Below are 14,834 nucleotides of genomic sequence, written 5' to 3'. Positions count from 1 at the left end.
AAATAAGTAATCGTTATTAATAACTTGATCCATACCTAAAATAAGTAAGTTTTATCTTCTACTAGAAACAAAAGAAAAAATAAACACAAAAACTTGATTAATCAATTTTACAATCATAAACTAAAGTATCCACAGCATAAGATTTTTTCATATATTAATCAATGATCGATTTAAAATTTAATCAAACATATTAATAATCTAAAATTCTATTATCTTTCCTAAATTATTATATTTAATCAGTTAATTAATAATGTAAAATATATTGCATTAAATATACCATGAAATTAAAACAACTTTTTTTTATTTGCTTCGTTTTTTTTGCCAAAGCCACCATAACAACTTTTTCCTTCTCTCTTCCTTTCTTTCTGAAAATAATAATAATAAAATAAAGTTAGAAATATAAATATAATAAGACGAAGGTGCCTTATTTGAAGTTTGAAAATGAAACATCGGTGAATTCCAAACTTCTCTTTTTCTTGGCTTACGCGTTGAACTTCCTCCGTCCGCCTTCCGCCGTCCGCGGTGGTCGCCGACTCCCTCCGACGGCCAAGCTCTGCCGAGGTTAATCTAGGAACCTGTCGCTTACTCTCAGCTTGTTACTACAACACTCTCTGATTCTTTTTCTCCTTTTTCTTCCTCTTCTGGTGAGTTTCACAGTTTCCAAGGACATATATTTCTTTATAGTTTTTTTCTTTTTTGAAATTCTTAACGAAAAAGAACAAAACTGTTTCTTTCATTTATTGCGGACATTGAAGAGGGAGGCGCCTTGAAGTTTTAAATTTTTGCAATTTAATGAAGTGAATAAGTTAATTGGAGTTATGTTATGGTGGTTTGATGCTTAAAGGGAGTGGCTTAGTTAGTTCACTTAGAGCTATCTCTAGATTGGGAAAATTTGGCTTCAACACCTTGATCCTCTCAGGTGGTTAGAGAGGTGGGTGCAATTGCTTATTGCTTATTTGGTTATTGAATGTCTTCTTCAGGAGAAAAAAATTGTTTTGGGTTTTCATTTCAAATCAAAAGGGGCCCAGCTTTGGTGTTGAAATACTTAGGGATCTTCTTTTCTGTTGGGTGGCTCTTGGAATCGAAGGTAATTGAATTAGTGCTTAGGGCTCTTGTTGGTTGTGAGAGCAAATATCATCTATGTAAAACAAAGAGGGTCAGAGAAAGGACAATAATGCTTTCAGGGCTGTTTGCAGTCGTTGATATTTTCTAACCAGTCCCCTATATTCAGACGCTTTTTTTCAGCTAGCATGCTTGGATTCTGTTTTTCTTAGGATATTATTTAGCTTCTGACTGGTATCACAAATTGCTTTATTTGGGTTAAATTCTGTGGCCCCTGCCTTTATATGCAGTATCTTACGCTCTAATAGTGTCAGATTTTTAATTGGATATAAATAGCGAGGCAGCTTTGCCATCTCTACATGATTTTTGACTGATTTAGTATTGTGCAATTTTTCTGCACATGGTATGAAAGGAAATTTATTAATATAAGTAACTCGTATAGCTTGCTTACACTGCTTTTGCTTCTGTTTGCCTTGTTATATCTACAAACAGGAGTATAGCCTACTATATATTTTTAAATTGACACTTCCAATTCTTTTCAAAGTCCTACATAATTCTTCAGCTGCATACAAATAGAAGTCGTGTTAATTATCTTTTTAAGCATCCTTGTTTTAATTCTTCACCTGCATACAAATACAATGTGATTGTTAATGGTAGTGATTCGGGTAGATAATTTCTGCTCTTGGTTTATAAATAGATTTTGCTTATGCCATATGATTGTTCTTACTTGATTTAAGTATTTAGGGCATTCACTTTGAATTTTTAATTAATCTCAGCTTCATCCTTGTGTTGTGCTTTTGTTTCTAGTCATCTGGCATCACAATGATGACACCAGAATCATCAAAGGAGTTGGAAAAGCATGCAATCTCAAGTCATCATGTGAGGGGGAATAGTGAATATGTTAGACTTGCCATTTCTGATGAACCAAGGGCTGTCGAAAATGAAATACTACAGCCTGTAGCAGTATCGAGATTTAAATCTTTCAGGTGGTGGGTGAAAGCCTTTTTCTGGTGCTTTGTCATTGTTGTACTTACTCTTGTTATAGTGAAATGGGGAGTGCCATTTACTTTCGAAAAGGTACTTCCTCTCGCTTTACAATTGTTCTGGTAACCAGAATTTCTTTTCTTAATATGCGTTATCTGGGGATGTGAGCTTTACAATTCCTATTCAGAAATTAATCTATAATATGTTTTTTGACTCATGGATTTATTTTATATTGATAATTATGTCATTTCTGTGCACCTTCGGTCTCCTATTTTTGTCAACCAAAATGTTTTATATGACAATAATATTTGAAGATTGGCATTTTCCTTGGCATCCCACATGGCAGCTTTATGTATTTGGGTACTGTTGCCAATTAGATTAATAGAACTACAAGTTTTTATGCTCTTTCATTCTTCACAAATGTTATACGGCATCAGTTTGCGGTTGACTATGTTTCTATCCAACGAGATGAGAAAATATTAGAGGAGTTCAATCAATATAGTAGCTCATGTTGTGAATGCTAATGTGACAATTTATATGACTAGAAAGAACAAAGCAGCTTTCTGCCCTTGCTGTGTTAGGAAACTCTGCTTCCTCGTCCCTCCCTTTGTTTCTTTAAACCTAGTTTGCAGTCTTTTTATAGACCATATGAGTATCATATCATAAATGTCTTATGGTTATAAACTTAGAAGTGGTTTGGGAATTGCATCCATATTGATATTTTTGGTTTTGCCTTTGAACAAGCTTAGACTCAATATTTTAATTCTTGTGGAATAGCTTGCACTCATCATGGTTGCTGTTAATTCATATTTTGAACCCAGGTCTTACTAAATTTTCTGTTGTAGATAATTTACCCAATCATGGAGTGGGAAGCGACCGCTTTTGGCCGTCCAGTTCTTGCCCTTGTACTTGTTGCTTCTCTGGCTTTATTCCCAGTATTTTTTATCCCTTCTGGCCCTTCCATGTGGTTGGCTGGGATGATTTTTGGTTATGGCCTTGGCTTTGTTATAATAATGGTTGGCACAACCATAGGGATGGTCCTCCCTTACTTAATTGGACTAGTTTTCCGTGACCGTATTCATGTAAGTCGTTTTGTTTCTCAAGTGATCACAAGTCTAGATTCATGTTGTTTTTTCAGTTTTTTTTCTTCCTTTTTTACTTTTCTGTTTATACTCTTTTGTTTATAAATGGTTCAGCAATGGTTAAAGAAATGGCCCAAGAATGCCGCAATGATTAGACTTGCTGGGGAAGGGAGTTGGTTCCATCAATTTCAAGTAGTTGCTTTGTTCAGAGTTTCACCTTTTCCGTACACCATTTTCAATTATGCTGTAGTTGTGACCAATATGAGGTTTTGGCCGTACTTATGTGGATCAATAACAGGAATGGTGCCAGAAGCTTTCATTTACATCTACAGGTTTGTGCTTTCTTATTTGGCCTTTATGCTATGTTTGGATGGGTGGCAGGGGTGTAGTTCTATAATTTTCTAAGAGGGGTATAGTCAATTTTTAAAATACTTACAGATATAATTATAAAGTGTTTTCTTAATTGGAAAAAACGAGTTACGATTTCCCTATTTTGATAATTTTTTCCTCAAACACTTATTATAGACGAAGACAAGAACAAAGAAAAAATGAAGGAGATTGTCTCATAAGCTAAGATTATTTAAAATAAGTTTTCCTTGTTTAAAAATTGAGACATTTTCATGTCTTGGCAATCCGTCGAAGGGCAACAGATGGTCAAAGTTAAACTTAGTGAAGTTTGTTTGAAAACAGACATATATGACTTTATGAATAAAATATTAGCTCATTGATCCCAATATGACTGAATCCATAACTTGTTTTCTTTATCAATGGCCATTAATAAATCTATGTTTTCCTCATTTGTTAATGGTGGTCAATTTTGAACAGTGGTCGATTACTGAAGACCTTGGCAGACGCACAGTACGGGAAGCACCAATTGACAACTGTAGAAATTGTGTACAACATAATTTCTTTCATAGTTGCTGTTGTTACCACCATTGCTTTCACTGTTTATGCAAAAAAGGCCCTTAATGAACTCAAAATTGCAGAGGCCAATGAGGAAGCTGCCTCTGTATCAGGGAGTACTACTCTTGAGATTGAGAAGGGTTCCCATTGAAATAAAATTGCCCACGATGTTAGTGTATATTTATGTATCTAAATTTGGTTTAGGACTACATGTACCACAATGCTTTTTACCCTCCCTCTTAGGCCTTGTATTGATTATTCAAATGAGCATGTAGGATAGAAAAGTCTGCAAATGCACCAATCGGGTAGAAATAATAAATTGGAAAGAAAGCCCTACTAACATTTTTTTATTACATAAAATGTGCAATTAACGACATGATTTAGTGTAAATTAAACCAAAGAGTGTATCTTTAACTTAGAAATAATATCCTTCTCAGCAGGGATGTGAAGTATTATGGTTTTGTTTTCATACTTTTGTTATAAAAAGTATCCTTTAGACTGGCTTGAGTTATGTAGTTTTATATCCATATTTTGTGCATGCCTAATATTAATATGTGATCTTAAAATTAGATAAAACTGTTCATATATTTATGGGGGAAAAGGTATGTTTTAAGGAACGTGTTTTCTTGGGGGCCTTTTCCTATAGCATAAAATTTTAAAAAATAATATATAATTTTATATGAAAGGAAAATAGAACGAACCTCTATATTTTTTGCGGCTAATTTAATTTTTATTTTGCATAAAATACTTTTATTTTTTTGTCCCATTTCAATTTATCTAAACAACGAAATAGAAACTCTTTTCTGTAAGATGTGAAAAAGAAAACGAATGAGATGGTCTAAGATGAATTTACAGAAGAAAGAAAAATGAGAAGTGTGCATAAGGATGATTTTCATTTTAAAAAAACAAAAGCAAGGAATCACCTGCTGTAGCTGGACTGCGTAAGCTTCACTCAGTACCTTCATTTAATGAATAATTTACTTCTAATTAAAAATAAATGTGATGTTCAAGAATGCAGTTGAACTGTTGGTGTGTCCCCTTTACAATCATGTATTCATGCTAACAACAAATAAGAACCGAATTATAGTATACTTTATAATAAAATCATCATTAAAACCAATTAGTAATGTCGTATTGACACTTCAAATTTTTCAACAATCAAGATCAGTTCATGCTAGTAACTGATGAAGAATACATACTGAGTAAAAAATCATCTGGATTCTGAAATTGTAAGACACTGTCACATCAGTTCATAAATTGAAGCAAAAAAAAAAGGTTTTAGATATGTGCATCAGAAAATCGTGTCAACAAAGTCTACAGTTGAAGGAATTAAAATGGTGGTACGTTTTTAAATTTAAAGATTTGTTTCACATTTCAGAAACTTATCAATTGTTTTAACTTATGAGATACTAATATGACAGTGTCAAACATTTTCAGGAATAAAGTGAGTGTTTATTCATTAACTGTTGGATGTATTAGGTTTCTCCAAGGGAACAAACTCAATTGCAGATGTTGCATCTTCCACCATGATTATTGCTTGTTCATCAGTTTGGGTTGATTCTTTGATCATGCAGTTGGAATGCGGTGTATTGAGGGAGTCACTTGAAGGCGAATTCTGAGACTTGATTTCACTACCCATCTGCTCTCATTGTAAGGAGATTAAAATCAACAAGAAAAACACGTTTGTATCAGTTTTGATTTCATCAAACCTTATATTGTACTTTCAAACTAGTTTTTATGAATCCGATGGAGGAAATATAACCTTTTAGATTATTCAATTACCTGAGTCACAATAGTGTACAAAGGCAAGGTGCTATAACTGCAAAGCACTTGAACAATTACACTGCATGACACATTACCTCTCTAAGCAGTGAGATTAAAACATAGCACATAATATAGCAAAAGTATTCAAGTTATGGTTTTTCATTTCACATTGAAAGGGTATATTACCCCATTATAAGTCTTGGGATAACGTAGGTTACTTTCTCCATAATGCATGAATCAAATCCATATGTGCACTGCATAGGGAATGGTTAGGAGACAGACAAGTTATTTTAGTAAAATGATTAAGATTTGAAAAGGAAAGCTTATGGATGTAACACTCACCCAAATCCAGAAGAAAAATGCAATCTCAAAAGAGTTTTGAAACAAAATGAAGTGAAGTAAGTGGAGGACTAGGAGAGGGCTGGTAAACCAGAAATATTCATCTGATGGCTTCACTGATTTGTCATCATCTCTTTCCAACATGTTTATTGAATCCTGATACAAACGAGCGATTATGTGCTCCAACTTTGCCCCCACCAGAAGTAGAAGCTGTTTCATAAGCAAGCTTAGTATAACTCTTATCATACCAACATCTCATGCTTAATTGGTATTGTTATAAACAAATCACCAATTTGACTCCCAAAGCATCACCCTCTCTTCTAAGTACTCTCCCAAGTATTGAGTATCCATCAGTTAAGAAACTAAATTGATGTATTATACTCTTTTTTGTTCATATTATAGGGTTTTTTCTTACTCATTGGGTCATTACAGTGACTGTTTTTTAACCTGATAAATTTACACACATTGTAGGGATTGAACCTGAGATTCTATGGAAAATAATTCAAGTATAAGTCTGAGTCTCACATTGGATAGAAATGACAAAATTCAATACCATATAAAAAAAAGACTTATAAACTCATTATCTTGAGATTTTGGATTAAAAGTGGTATCAATCTTTTATATGGATTAGACTCAAGTCACATATAATATCTCCTTGATGAACTTCTCAGATAATGGATTAGACTCAAGTTACATAAAATATTTCCGATAATGGTTAGAATCAAGTTACATATAATATTTCCCTGATGAACCCCTCAGGTAGAAAAAATGCATCAGATTCCTCTCCAAAATAGAATGTCTTCACAATGTAAGTATAAGATACCTAACCACTACACTAAATGTGTTTTACTAATATTTTTACTTCAATATTCATTTAGGAGAGAGGATAATACTTTAAAGATGAAATGGATGGTTTCTTTGTAATGTCAACAAAAACATTGTAAAGAGTGTAAGTCACTTACTATCAAGGGTAAAAAGGCTAACCAGAAATAAGTGTGCCATCCTGCATAGTAAACTCATAAGTAGGAAGATATAAAACTATAAGTGTTTACTTTCAACAGAATTAGAGGATCTTGATTAAGCATTTACCTTCAATGTTCAACAGCAAAAACAGCACAACAAAAACCCAAAGGTACCAGCTACAATAGTAGGTAAACAAATCAAGAACAGTTGGCTCATTACAAGGAAATTTTCTTGCAATGAACTGAAATAGGTGAGAAGAACTTGTCTGAACTCTTACCTGATACCAACAACTCTTTTGAAGTCTACTTCAAGTGTCCTCAGCATGTAATTATGAAAATTATAGTTGGGGTTATTTGAGAAGTGTTTCTGAAAAATGTTATGAGTATCATAATTTGTTTCATGTGCATATGATGAAATAGTTATTATTCTCAAAATGATTAACAATATATGGCATGAAAAGATCTTAACCTTGACAAATCCATACCGAAGTGCATAGTAGTCATACTTTGTAACAGAGCCATGAAATTGCTTGAAGAATGATATCTGCCAAAACAAACACAAAACTATATATCCTTAGAGTTTAACCAGCCATGTGACTTTAATAAAATGAAGTATTTGAAGAAAATATTCTTCTCAAAACCCTGTAACATAAATTTTGTAATTTAAATTTTGACGCATTATTCAATTTAATAAACACTGTTACTTTTATAGTTTTCTCCTTTATTCTAAAACTTTATCTGCATAACTTATTCCTATACAGTAAAATAGAATATTTACTAACTTATAACAATTACCATATGATATATCTATTGGTTTTTACAATAATTATCAATAATGTTTTATCAGTGGGAAATGGAGGAGAGGAAAATCCCTATGCATCCTAATTTTACAACCCTCCAATTTTGTAGGGATTTTGAACTAAGAAGAGATGATTTAAAGCATTTTAGTGAAAAATTAATTTATTTTGGTCCAAAATTATAAGGTATTATAAAGTAAATTAATTGTTAAAATCTCCTATTACCTTTGTAAACCAAACAAGGAAAAGGTCACATGCTCTCTCCTCCATTAAAAACCCTTTCACAAACAGACTCTAAAAGTTATAACCGTGATATCTAATTGATTACAAGTGTATAAAAGATAATTCATAATCATTAAATGCATACAATAATCATGGAATACATGCAAAATTTCCTCATTATTTTAACATTCTCACTTTCATGCAATTGGTTGAGTTTTATAATAAATATATCAGAGCATTCTTATCAAACTCTAGAAGTACTACTTCTATAAGAACTGGTAGAAGTTTACAATTTCAATTTTCTTCATCCTAAAGGTTAAAGTTAGAAGAAGATTGAAGAAGGTTCTGATGACTTACCAGCCAACTAATAACAGCTGCTTTTCTCCAATATCCTCGACTTTTTTCTTTGAAGAACTCATGTTTATCTATTGCTGCATTTGAGCTAGGAAGTTAGAATATGAAGAGAGAAAAAAAAATCATTTTCTTGTATGATCATCTGAATTTTAAATTCAGAGTATAATTTGAACCTTCACTGTAATCTCGATAATGATCCTCCCATACCTTCCATTCCCGCATCTACACCATGTAAATATTAAACTTTAATATGCTGCAAATCATGGATGAACTATTACTTTTACTAAGAATATATCAAGTTCAAGGAACATAATATCACCAACTTTTACTGAGGAGCATATTATATTACCTTTGCACCTGCAAGAAGCATTGTTGTGACACAGAATATTGCATGTACAACGGCCAATACAAAGATAAAAATGTGAAGCTGATGTAAAGATTCCAATGATAACAGTGGAACCTTACCCTGCTTAGGAAAAAAAGGCATGGATTTAAATATGAATCAAATAGTTTGTTTGTATGTGAAAATGTTATTTTGTGATATTTCCAGCTTTACAGAATTCCAATTTTTTTGTCAGTGACATTGGTAATAACCTTATGTGTACAATGATCTGAACCAGAACCACTAGACAAAAGCCTCCTTCTGTTTATTATAGCATCATAGTATGTCTGATAATGCGCTGAACCTTCTGAAGACCTATGAGGCCTTTTGCATGGAAGCATTTGGGTTGCAAGGTTTGGTGAGATGCAAATGTCGCTTATTAAACCTTGAAAGACGGTTAACAAAAGGGAAATGAACCCTAAAAGCATCAATTCTGGTGAAACAAAAATACACACTGATCAGGCTAAAGAATAACATGTTGCATTGGACATTTATAGAAGTATCATGAATGATATATATGCTCAATAGATGTGACGCAAATGCTTTGTACTCAATAGGATTGAGAACACATATTGTATAGTCCAATTCAAAAATGCAGTTGTTACTTGTATTTACTTTCTTCACTTACAAGACTCGGTCCGGTATTTGAATGATTTTATTTTTGAGGAACTGGATTACACTAATGTCACCATTGATTCAGTGATTCTATGTTAATTGAAATTCCCACTTCAAAATCATAATAATGTTCTTTACAGATAAAAATGCCAATAAAGATTGTTAGATGTACCAACATATAATATTGAAAAGCTTTTGTGCTTGAGAGTGAATCAAATTGAAACTGAAGAGACTACCTTCTTCCAATTTTGTCAAGACTTCATACAGTGCGTTCTGACCTTTTCTCTTTAGGTACTGTAACATTGAACCGAACAAACAACTCATCATGAATGAAATGATTTAATACATACCAAAAAGAAAATAATTACTTAACAAGAATAATACAACTCCCTTAAACAGAACAAAATGGTTGAGAAATCGACTAGGCCAGAAGAACTGTGAATTGAGAGATGTGAGCTTACGTTTCCGAGTTTGTGAAGGGCACGTTCAACACAAAGGGAGATGAAAACAATTATGCAGCAAACAACCGCAACAATCCATGTTGGTGTATATTCCAGAGAGTGGTTAAGTTCTTCTGCCATGTTTGCACTTTCGTTAACAAAAAAACTCTTTCTGTTCAATATATATTTTGGCTTGAAAGTGATGGTGGTCAAGGCAACGATATTCTACATGGTGCAGAATTGATGCAAGCCACAACAAGCAAGGAATGTTTCCCAACTTATCAAGGTATCAAGACAAATAAATGAAGTTGGCATGCATAAAAGGTCGAACCAGATTCAAAGTGCTGGTCACGGAGTAGCGTGCAAGATTTACTGATAAAGATAGCTTGTTGACAACCTTGCAATTTCACATTACGACGACAAAAAAGAATCGAAAGTGCATTTTGAAGTGTAACGTTGTTTTTTGTGTTTTACGGAGAAAGTGCAGCACCGTGGAGCATAAAAGAAACGTACTGTTGTCAAAGTCATACGATTGAATAGTGTGCCACTTGTTTCTCTTTTTCGTGTCGTTGTCTCTTAATAGTGTTCGAAGTACATACACAAAAGGGAAGGTTATTTAAGAGGATGGTTTCTAGCAGTTAAAAATTTGATTGTGCATGGCTAGATCCACTAGTAGAGCCTTTTAGAGCAGCTTAAATGGCTACTTCACAAAATAGGAATAACAAAGAACCCAAACTTAACGAGAAGAAAAATAAAAGACTAAACGAAAATAGATAGCATGGAAGACAAATATTGAGAAAAACTGTGAAGGCATTAGATGAGACTGTCAAACAATTACAAGCTGTTCAGTTTATGTTTAAAGAATACAAGATTTGATTTGATTTGATTTAGATACATATATACTATGTGTATCACAAAAATTTAAAGAGACACACTCTCAAGTACCCACTCTATCAATTCTTAACTTGGATCAATCATTGGCTCCAGGCAGCTATATATTGATTAGGCCAAGCTCCACTATAATTCCATTTCTCCAAGCTTTTCTCTGCAAAATTACCTTGATCTTCCAGTTGATACAAAATGAAGGTTACACGTCACTCGAATCATCAGGGGTACTTGATGGAAAGAAATAAGCAATGGCAGGGTGCACTTATGGTTTCCACGGTGCTGGAGGTGGTGGTGGCGTGGGAAACATAGGGGGAACAGCAGAGAAAATGGTATTTTTGTCAATTGATGTGCTCTTGTCGCCTGACAATGCCACTAGTGCCGCAACTAAACCAGCATTTCCGGCAAGTGTTGGCTCTGTGTAATTGTAGTTTGAACGAACATCATGGAAGCCATCATGCTTGTCAGGACCAGCGACCATGGCACCAACAATTGTATTTGGGTTTGGCTTGGAAGAATCCCTCCATTTCCATCCACCTTTACAACTATATTTGACCTTGTTCTTTGGAATAGATGCACCTCTATGGTGGACATGCTTTGGATAATGATCACCAAAACCTACAATATAGCTCATTTTCCTCGGATTTTTCCCAAGAATGTAATCAATCTGCAAAAACACCCAAAAAAGGAAAAGAAAAATTAACCCTGGCACATCATAGTGATATCAATAATATGAGGGATTTGGATCCCATACATGACTATCTCGAAGGAAATACCACATACCTGGGTCTTGGCAAAGTTACGGAGCACGTCTGTTGAAAAGAAATTAGGTCCACAATACCATCCAGGTGTATCAGCAGCATCAAGATAATCACTATATAGGGCAGCCAAAAAGGCGGCATTGACAACATATTGCAGAGGCTGAGGCCTACCATGGTTTAATTGAATCAAGCCACCTGAGTGCACAAAATACGAACATTTACATCAGAGAAAAGTAATCAGAAAGTCATGAATTCTGATGTGACTGGTGGAAAGGTTTGAAGCAAGAATGGTTACCTTTGGTTCTATTAAAACTTGTGAAAACTGGTAGATAGGAGCACATGACTATGCTTGTCTGATTGTGGAAGGTCCTCAAAATTTCTTCATATGGATAGCCAGGACTCAAGAACAACCTCAAACGACTCAGAAGAACCTAAATAATGAAAAATCAAATCAATTAAATGAATTTTCATTAAAATTGCCAAAACCTGCAAGGTAATGCATGACATAAAGACCACGTGCAAGGAAAAACATCTCGGGAAGGCCGGGAAAGGCAACATATATGAGAACAAAATTAAATTTAACATGAAGATCTGAACGCAGAAAAGCATTGGCAGAAGAACTTATGACATTTACAAAGGTAAATAATCCAAGGTTAGTAGCAATAATACCAGATATAAGTATTTCCGATTTTGGAATGATTAGCCAGACATCTAGTATAGAACTCGACTTTTGCTGCTAAAGGACAAAGTATTGAAAACCACACAGCATCCACCATAAACACTACAACTTTAAGACAATTATTATTAAACTAAGATGTCTTCTTGAAAAATGAAAAGTGAACAAAAAAACTTAGAAATTCATTATATCTAATTCATCATCATGACTTTAACTTCTAGCTATTGTTTGTTTATGTTAATCTAGTTTCCAAATGACAAACCAAGACAAACTAGAGCATAATATAGATATACACACATACACATAATAAAGAATCCCTATAAAATTACCTGAGCACCAGCAAGTTTGTTATCCCAGCTGAGTACCCCATAATCAGGGCCTCCCCAGAAGGCACCAGCATGCTTGGCCAGGCCAGGAGCAGTAGCAAGCTTAAGGTATGACGAATTTCCAGTTGCAAAGTACATCCAAGCGCCTCCCCAAACATACTCATCCCAGTAACTGGTTGAGTTATAAAATATTGCAGCTTCCGAACTCCCAGCACTGTACCTACCTCTCTGATCCCTCGAAAACTTGAAGAGCGTGGTTGCACCATGCACCAGTTTCTTGGAATAGGCCTTATTGTCCTTGAAAACAATGGAAGCAGAAGCCAAGGCAGCAGCCATCTCAGCGGCAAGATCTGAACAACTGTGGCACTCAGTCACAGGGCGATCATAGTCCATGTCCTCCGGACGCATCCAGCAATAGTGATCGTTGGGAGTACTCCCACCAGAAGTATCTCCTACCCCAACCTGTCAAACAAGCCCAAAAAACAATAATTGGCACACATCCTCTTCCATACTCCACACCCCACAACAAAATTCTAACCCATCAACCCAACCTATCTTTTCAAACCACTCAAAATTGCAACTGCGTCATCCCCATGTATCTGCAATCTCCCGCAATACCGAAAATTGCGAGATGCAACAAACGTGTGACTTTGACCACAATTTAAATCCTTGATCCATTCCTAAAGTATGGATCAGCCATATTTGTACACAGTTTCCCACAATATCAAGGATGGCGAATTGCAACACAATTTAAAATCATGCTCCCTACTATACTACCACTAGAACGAAACTTCCGAAGCAAATGACTTGACGTGAGAAATGAAGAATGAACCAAAACACAAAGAAAAAGGGGTGTCGTTGGATACCTGAGCAGCAAGTGAGGTGATGGTGTCAGCAGTACTATTGAAACTCTTGAGAAAATAATCAGCACCCCACTTAATGATCTCCTTAACATGATCAAGCTCCCCAGCAGCCTCATACTTTGCACTGTACTCAATCACACTCCAACTCAACATAGAAATGGAAAACGCAGCAGGAAAGTTAAACTTGATAGCATCCCCGGCATCGTAGAACCCACCCACCAGATCCTTAATCGCAGAAGACGTATCAGAAGACTTCCCGTCTTGCATACCCGAGTTCCCCCTCCAAGACACATTGTTATGCTTCGGCAACTTCCCCGCTGCAACAGGAACAAACACAACCAGTTCAGACAAGTTAGTGTACGTGTACTAAACAAACAATGATCACACAAACACGATTACTCGATGAGGGATCTCAGTTGCTTACATCTCTGGGCATTGAAGAACATGAGGGCCTTGCGGAGGGCGAGCGTGTAGTTGTCGGGAGGCGGGTGTTTGTGGTGGTGACGAGGGACGGTGTTCACGATGAGCGCGATGAATCCGGCGAGGAATGCGGCGAAGAGAACCGTGCCGACGGTCCATACGAAGATCTTGCGGCTGACGATGATGCAACCGAGATCCACGTACTTCTTCTTCTTCTGTTCGCCGGGACCCAGGAGCCAACTCTGCTGCGTCTCGTCCAAGGGCCGCGACAGCGCCGCCCTGTCCAAGTCCTGCAGGTTCCGGCTCCGCTCCTCCTCCGTGGCGGAGTCCGTCGCATTGATCTCCAACGGACCACCCCACGGATCTCTACCGTACATTCTCGCTCCTTTTGTTTTTTCACTCCAACGATGCCACCGACACAACACACAACACAACACACTGTTTCTTCGAATCAGCGAACTCAGAGGTTTGGCTGCTTAGTATTAGTAGGACTGCGTGTGTTGTGCTGGTGCTTGCTGTCCTCTTTCTTCCTTTTTTTTATATATATCTTTTTTTTTCTTCTTATTTATTTTCTTTAATAATTATTTAAAAAGTCGAAAAAAGTTAAACTTAATCGCTGTTATTTGATTATTTTATTTTGAATTGGTGGAAATGGAAAGTTTTAGTTGAAAAGATTGCGTGGCTGGTAGTGACGGTGCTTGCCTTTCTCTTATGATAATAATAATATTAATGATAATTATTAATTATCATTCATCATTAATTAATTATGCGTTGGGGTTTTGCTTTCGTTTTTCTGATTTGTTTTAGTTTTTCCTAATTACTATATCAAGATTTTGGTTTGGGAAATTGTATTAATTAGGTTTGAGACACTGACGTGTCTACCGCCGACGCTGACAGACTGTCCGCAAATCCAACGCACCGCTCTCACAACTCATTCAACACAATAAAAAAACATAGGTTAAAAATAAAATTTAAATAAATTTGATTAAAAATAAAC

General features: G+C 35.3%; 3 protein-coding genes across 5 annotated transcripts; 1 reads left to right on the top strand and 2 right to left on the bottom strand.

Moving 5' to 3' along the window:
- The first annotated feature begins 426 nt into the window (after window positions 1–426).
- On the top strand, window positions 427–4,529 carry LOC124848662 (uncharacterized). 2 transcript variants are annotated; one of them, XM_088116046.1, is made up of 6 exons: window positions 427–644; window positions 981–1,087; window positions 1,870–2,139; window positions 2,892–3,128; window positions 3,243–3,460; window positions 3,954–4,529. In XM_088116046.1, the coding sequence occupies exons 3-6, from the start codon at window positions 1,885–1,887 to the stop codon at window positions 4,180–4,182; spliced, it is 939 nt and encodes a 312-aa protein (XP_087972172.1). In that variant the 5' UTR covers window positions 427–644; window positions 981–1,087; window positions 1,870–1,884; the 3' UTR covers window positions 4,183–4,529. The 2 variants fall into 2 exon arrangements, with proteins under 2 accessions (XP_087972172.1, XP_047182364.1); XM_047326408.2 differs by lacking the exon at window positions 981–1,087.
- Window positions 4,530–5,103: 574 nt separating this feature from the next.
- On the bottom strand, window positions 5,104–10,169 carry LOC148198796 (MLO-like protein 13). Of its 2 annotated transcripts, XM_088116044.1 has the most exons (14): window positions 9,928–10,169; window positions 9,703–9,760; window positions 9,064–9,284; window positions 8,819–8,935; window positions 8,643–8,691; window positions 8,473–8,546; window positions 7,566–7,640; window positions 7,375–7,463; window positions 7,224–7,273; window positions 7,097–7,137; window positions 6,138–6,344; window positions 5,982–6,049; window positions 5,814–5,874; window positions 5,104–5,670 (listed from the first exon to the last, which is right to left on the bottom strand). In XM_088116044.1, the coding sequence occupies exons 1-14, from the start codon at window positions 10,045–10,047 to the stop codon at window positions 5,491–5,493; spliced, it is 1,410 nt and encodes a 469-aa protein (XP_087972170.1). In that variant the 5' UTR covers window positions 10,048–10,169; the 3' UTR covers window positions 5,104–5,490. The 2 variants fall into 2 exon arrangements, with proteins under 2 accessions (XP_087972170.1, XP_087972171.1); XM_088116045.1 differs by lacking the exon at window positions 8,819–8,935.
- Window positions 10,170–10,698: 529 nt separating this feature from the next.
- On the bottom strand, window positions 10,699–14,359 carry LOC148198795 (endoglucanase 25-like). Its single transcript, XM_088116255.1, has 6 exons — window positions 13,842–14,359; window positions 13,421–13,734; window positions 12,558–13,016; window positions 11,848–11,983; window positions 11,575–11,747; window positions 10,699–11,458 (listed from the first exon to the last, which is right to left on the bottom strand). Exons 1-6 carry the CDS (start codon window positions 14,212–14,214, stop codon window positions 11,057–11,059), a joined length of 1,857 nt encoding a protein of 618 aa, XP_087972381.1. The 5' UTR covers window positions 14,215–14,359; the 3' UTR covers window positions 10,699–11,056.
- Between the last annotated feature and the right edge of the window lie 475 nt (window positions 14,360–14,834).

The sequence above is a fragment of the Vigna umbellata genome, chromosome 5 (assembly GCF_029865625.1).
Source record: "Vigna umbellata cultivar VRB3 chromosome 5, Vumbellata_1.0, whole genome shotgun sequence".
NCBI classification, from domain to species: Eukaryota; Viridiplantae; Streptophyta; class Magnoliopsida; order Fabales; family Fabaceae; genus Vigna; species Vigna umbellata.
This window is presented reverse-complemented; position numbering and strand designations above follow the sequence as displayed.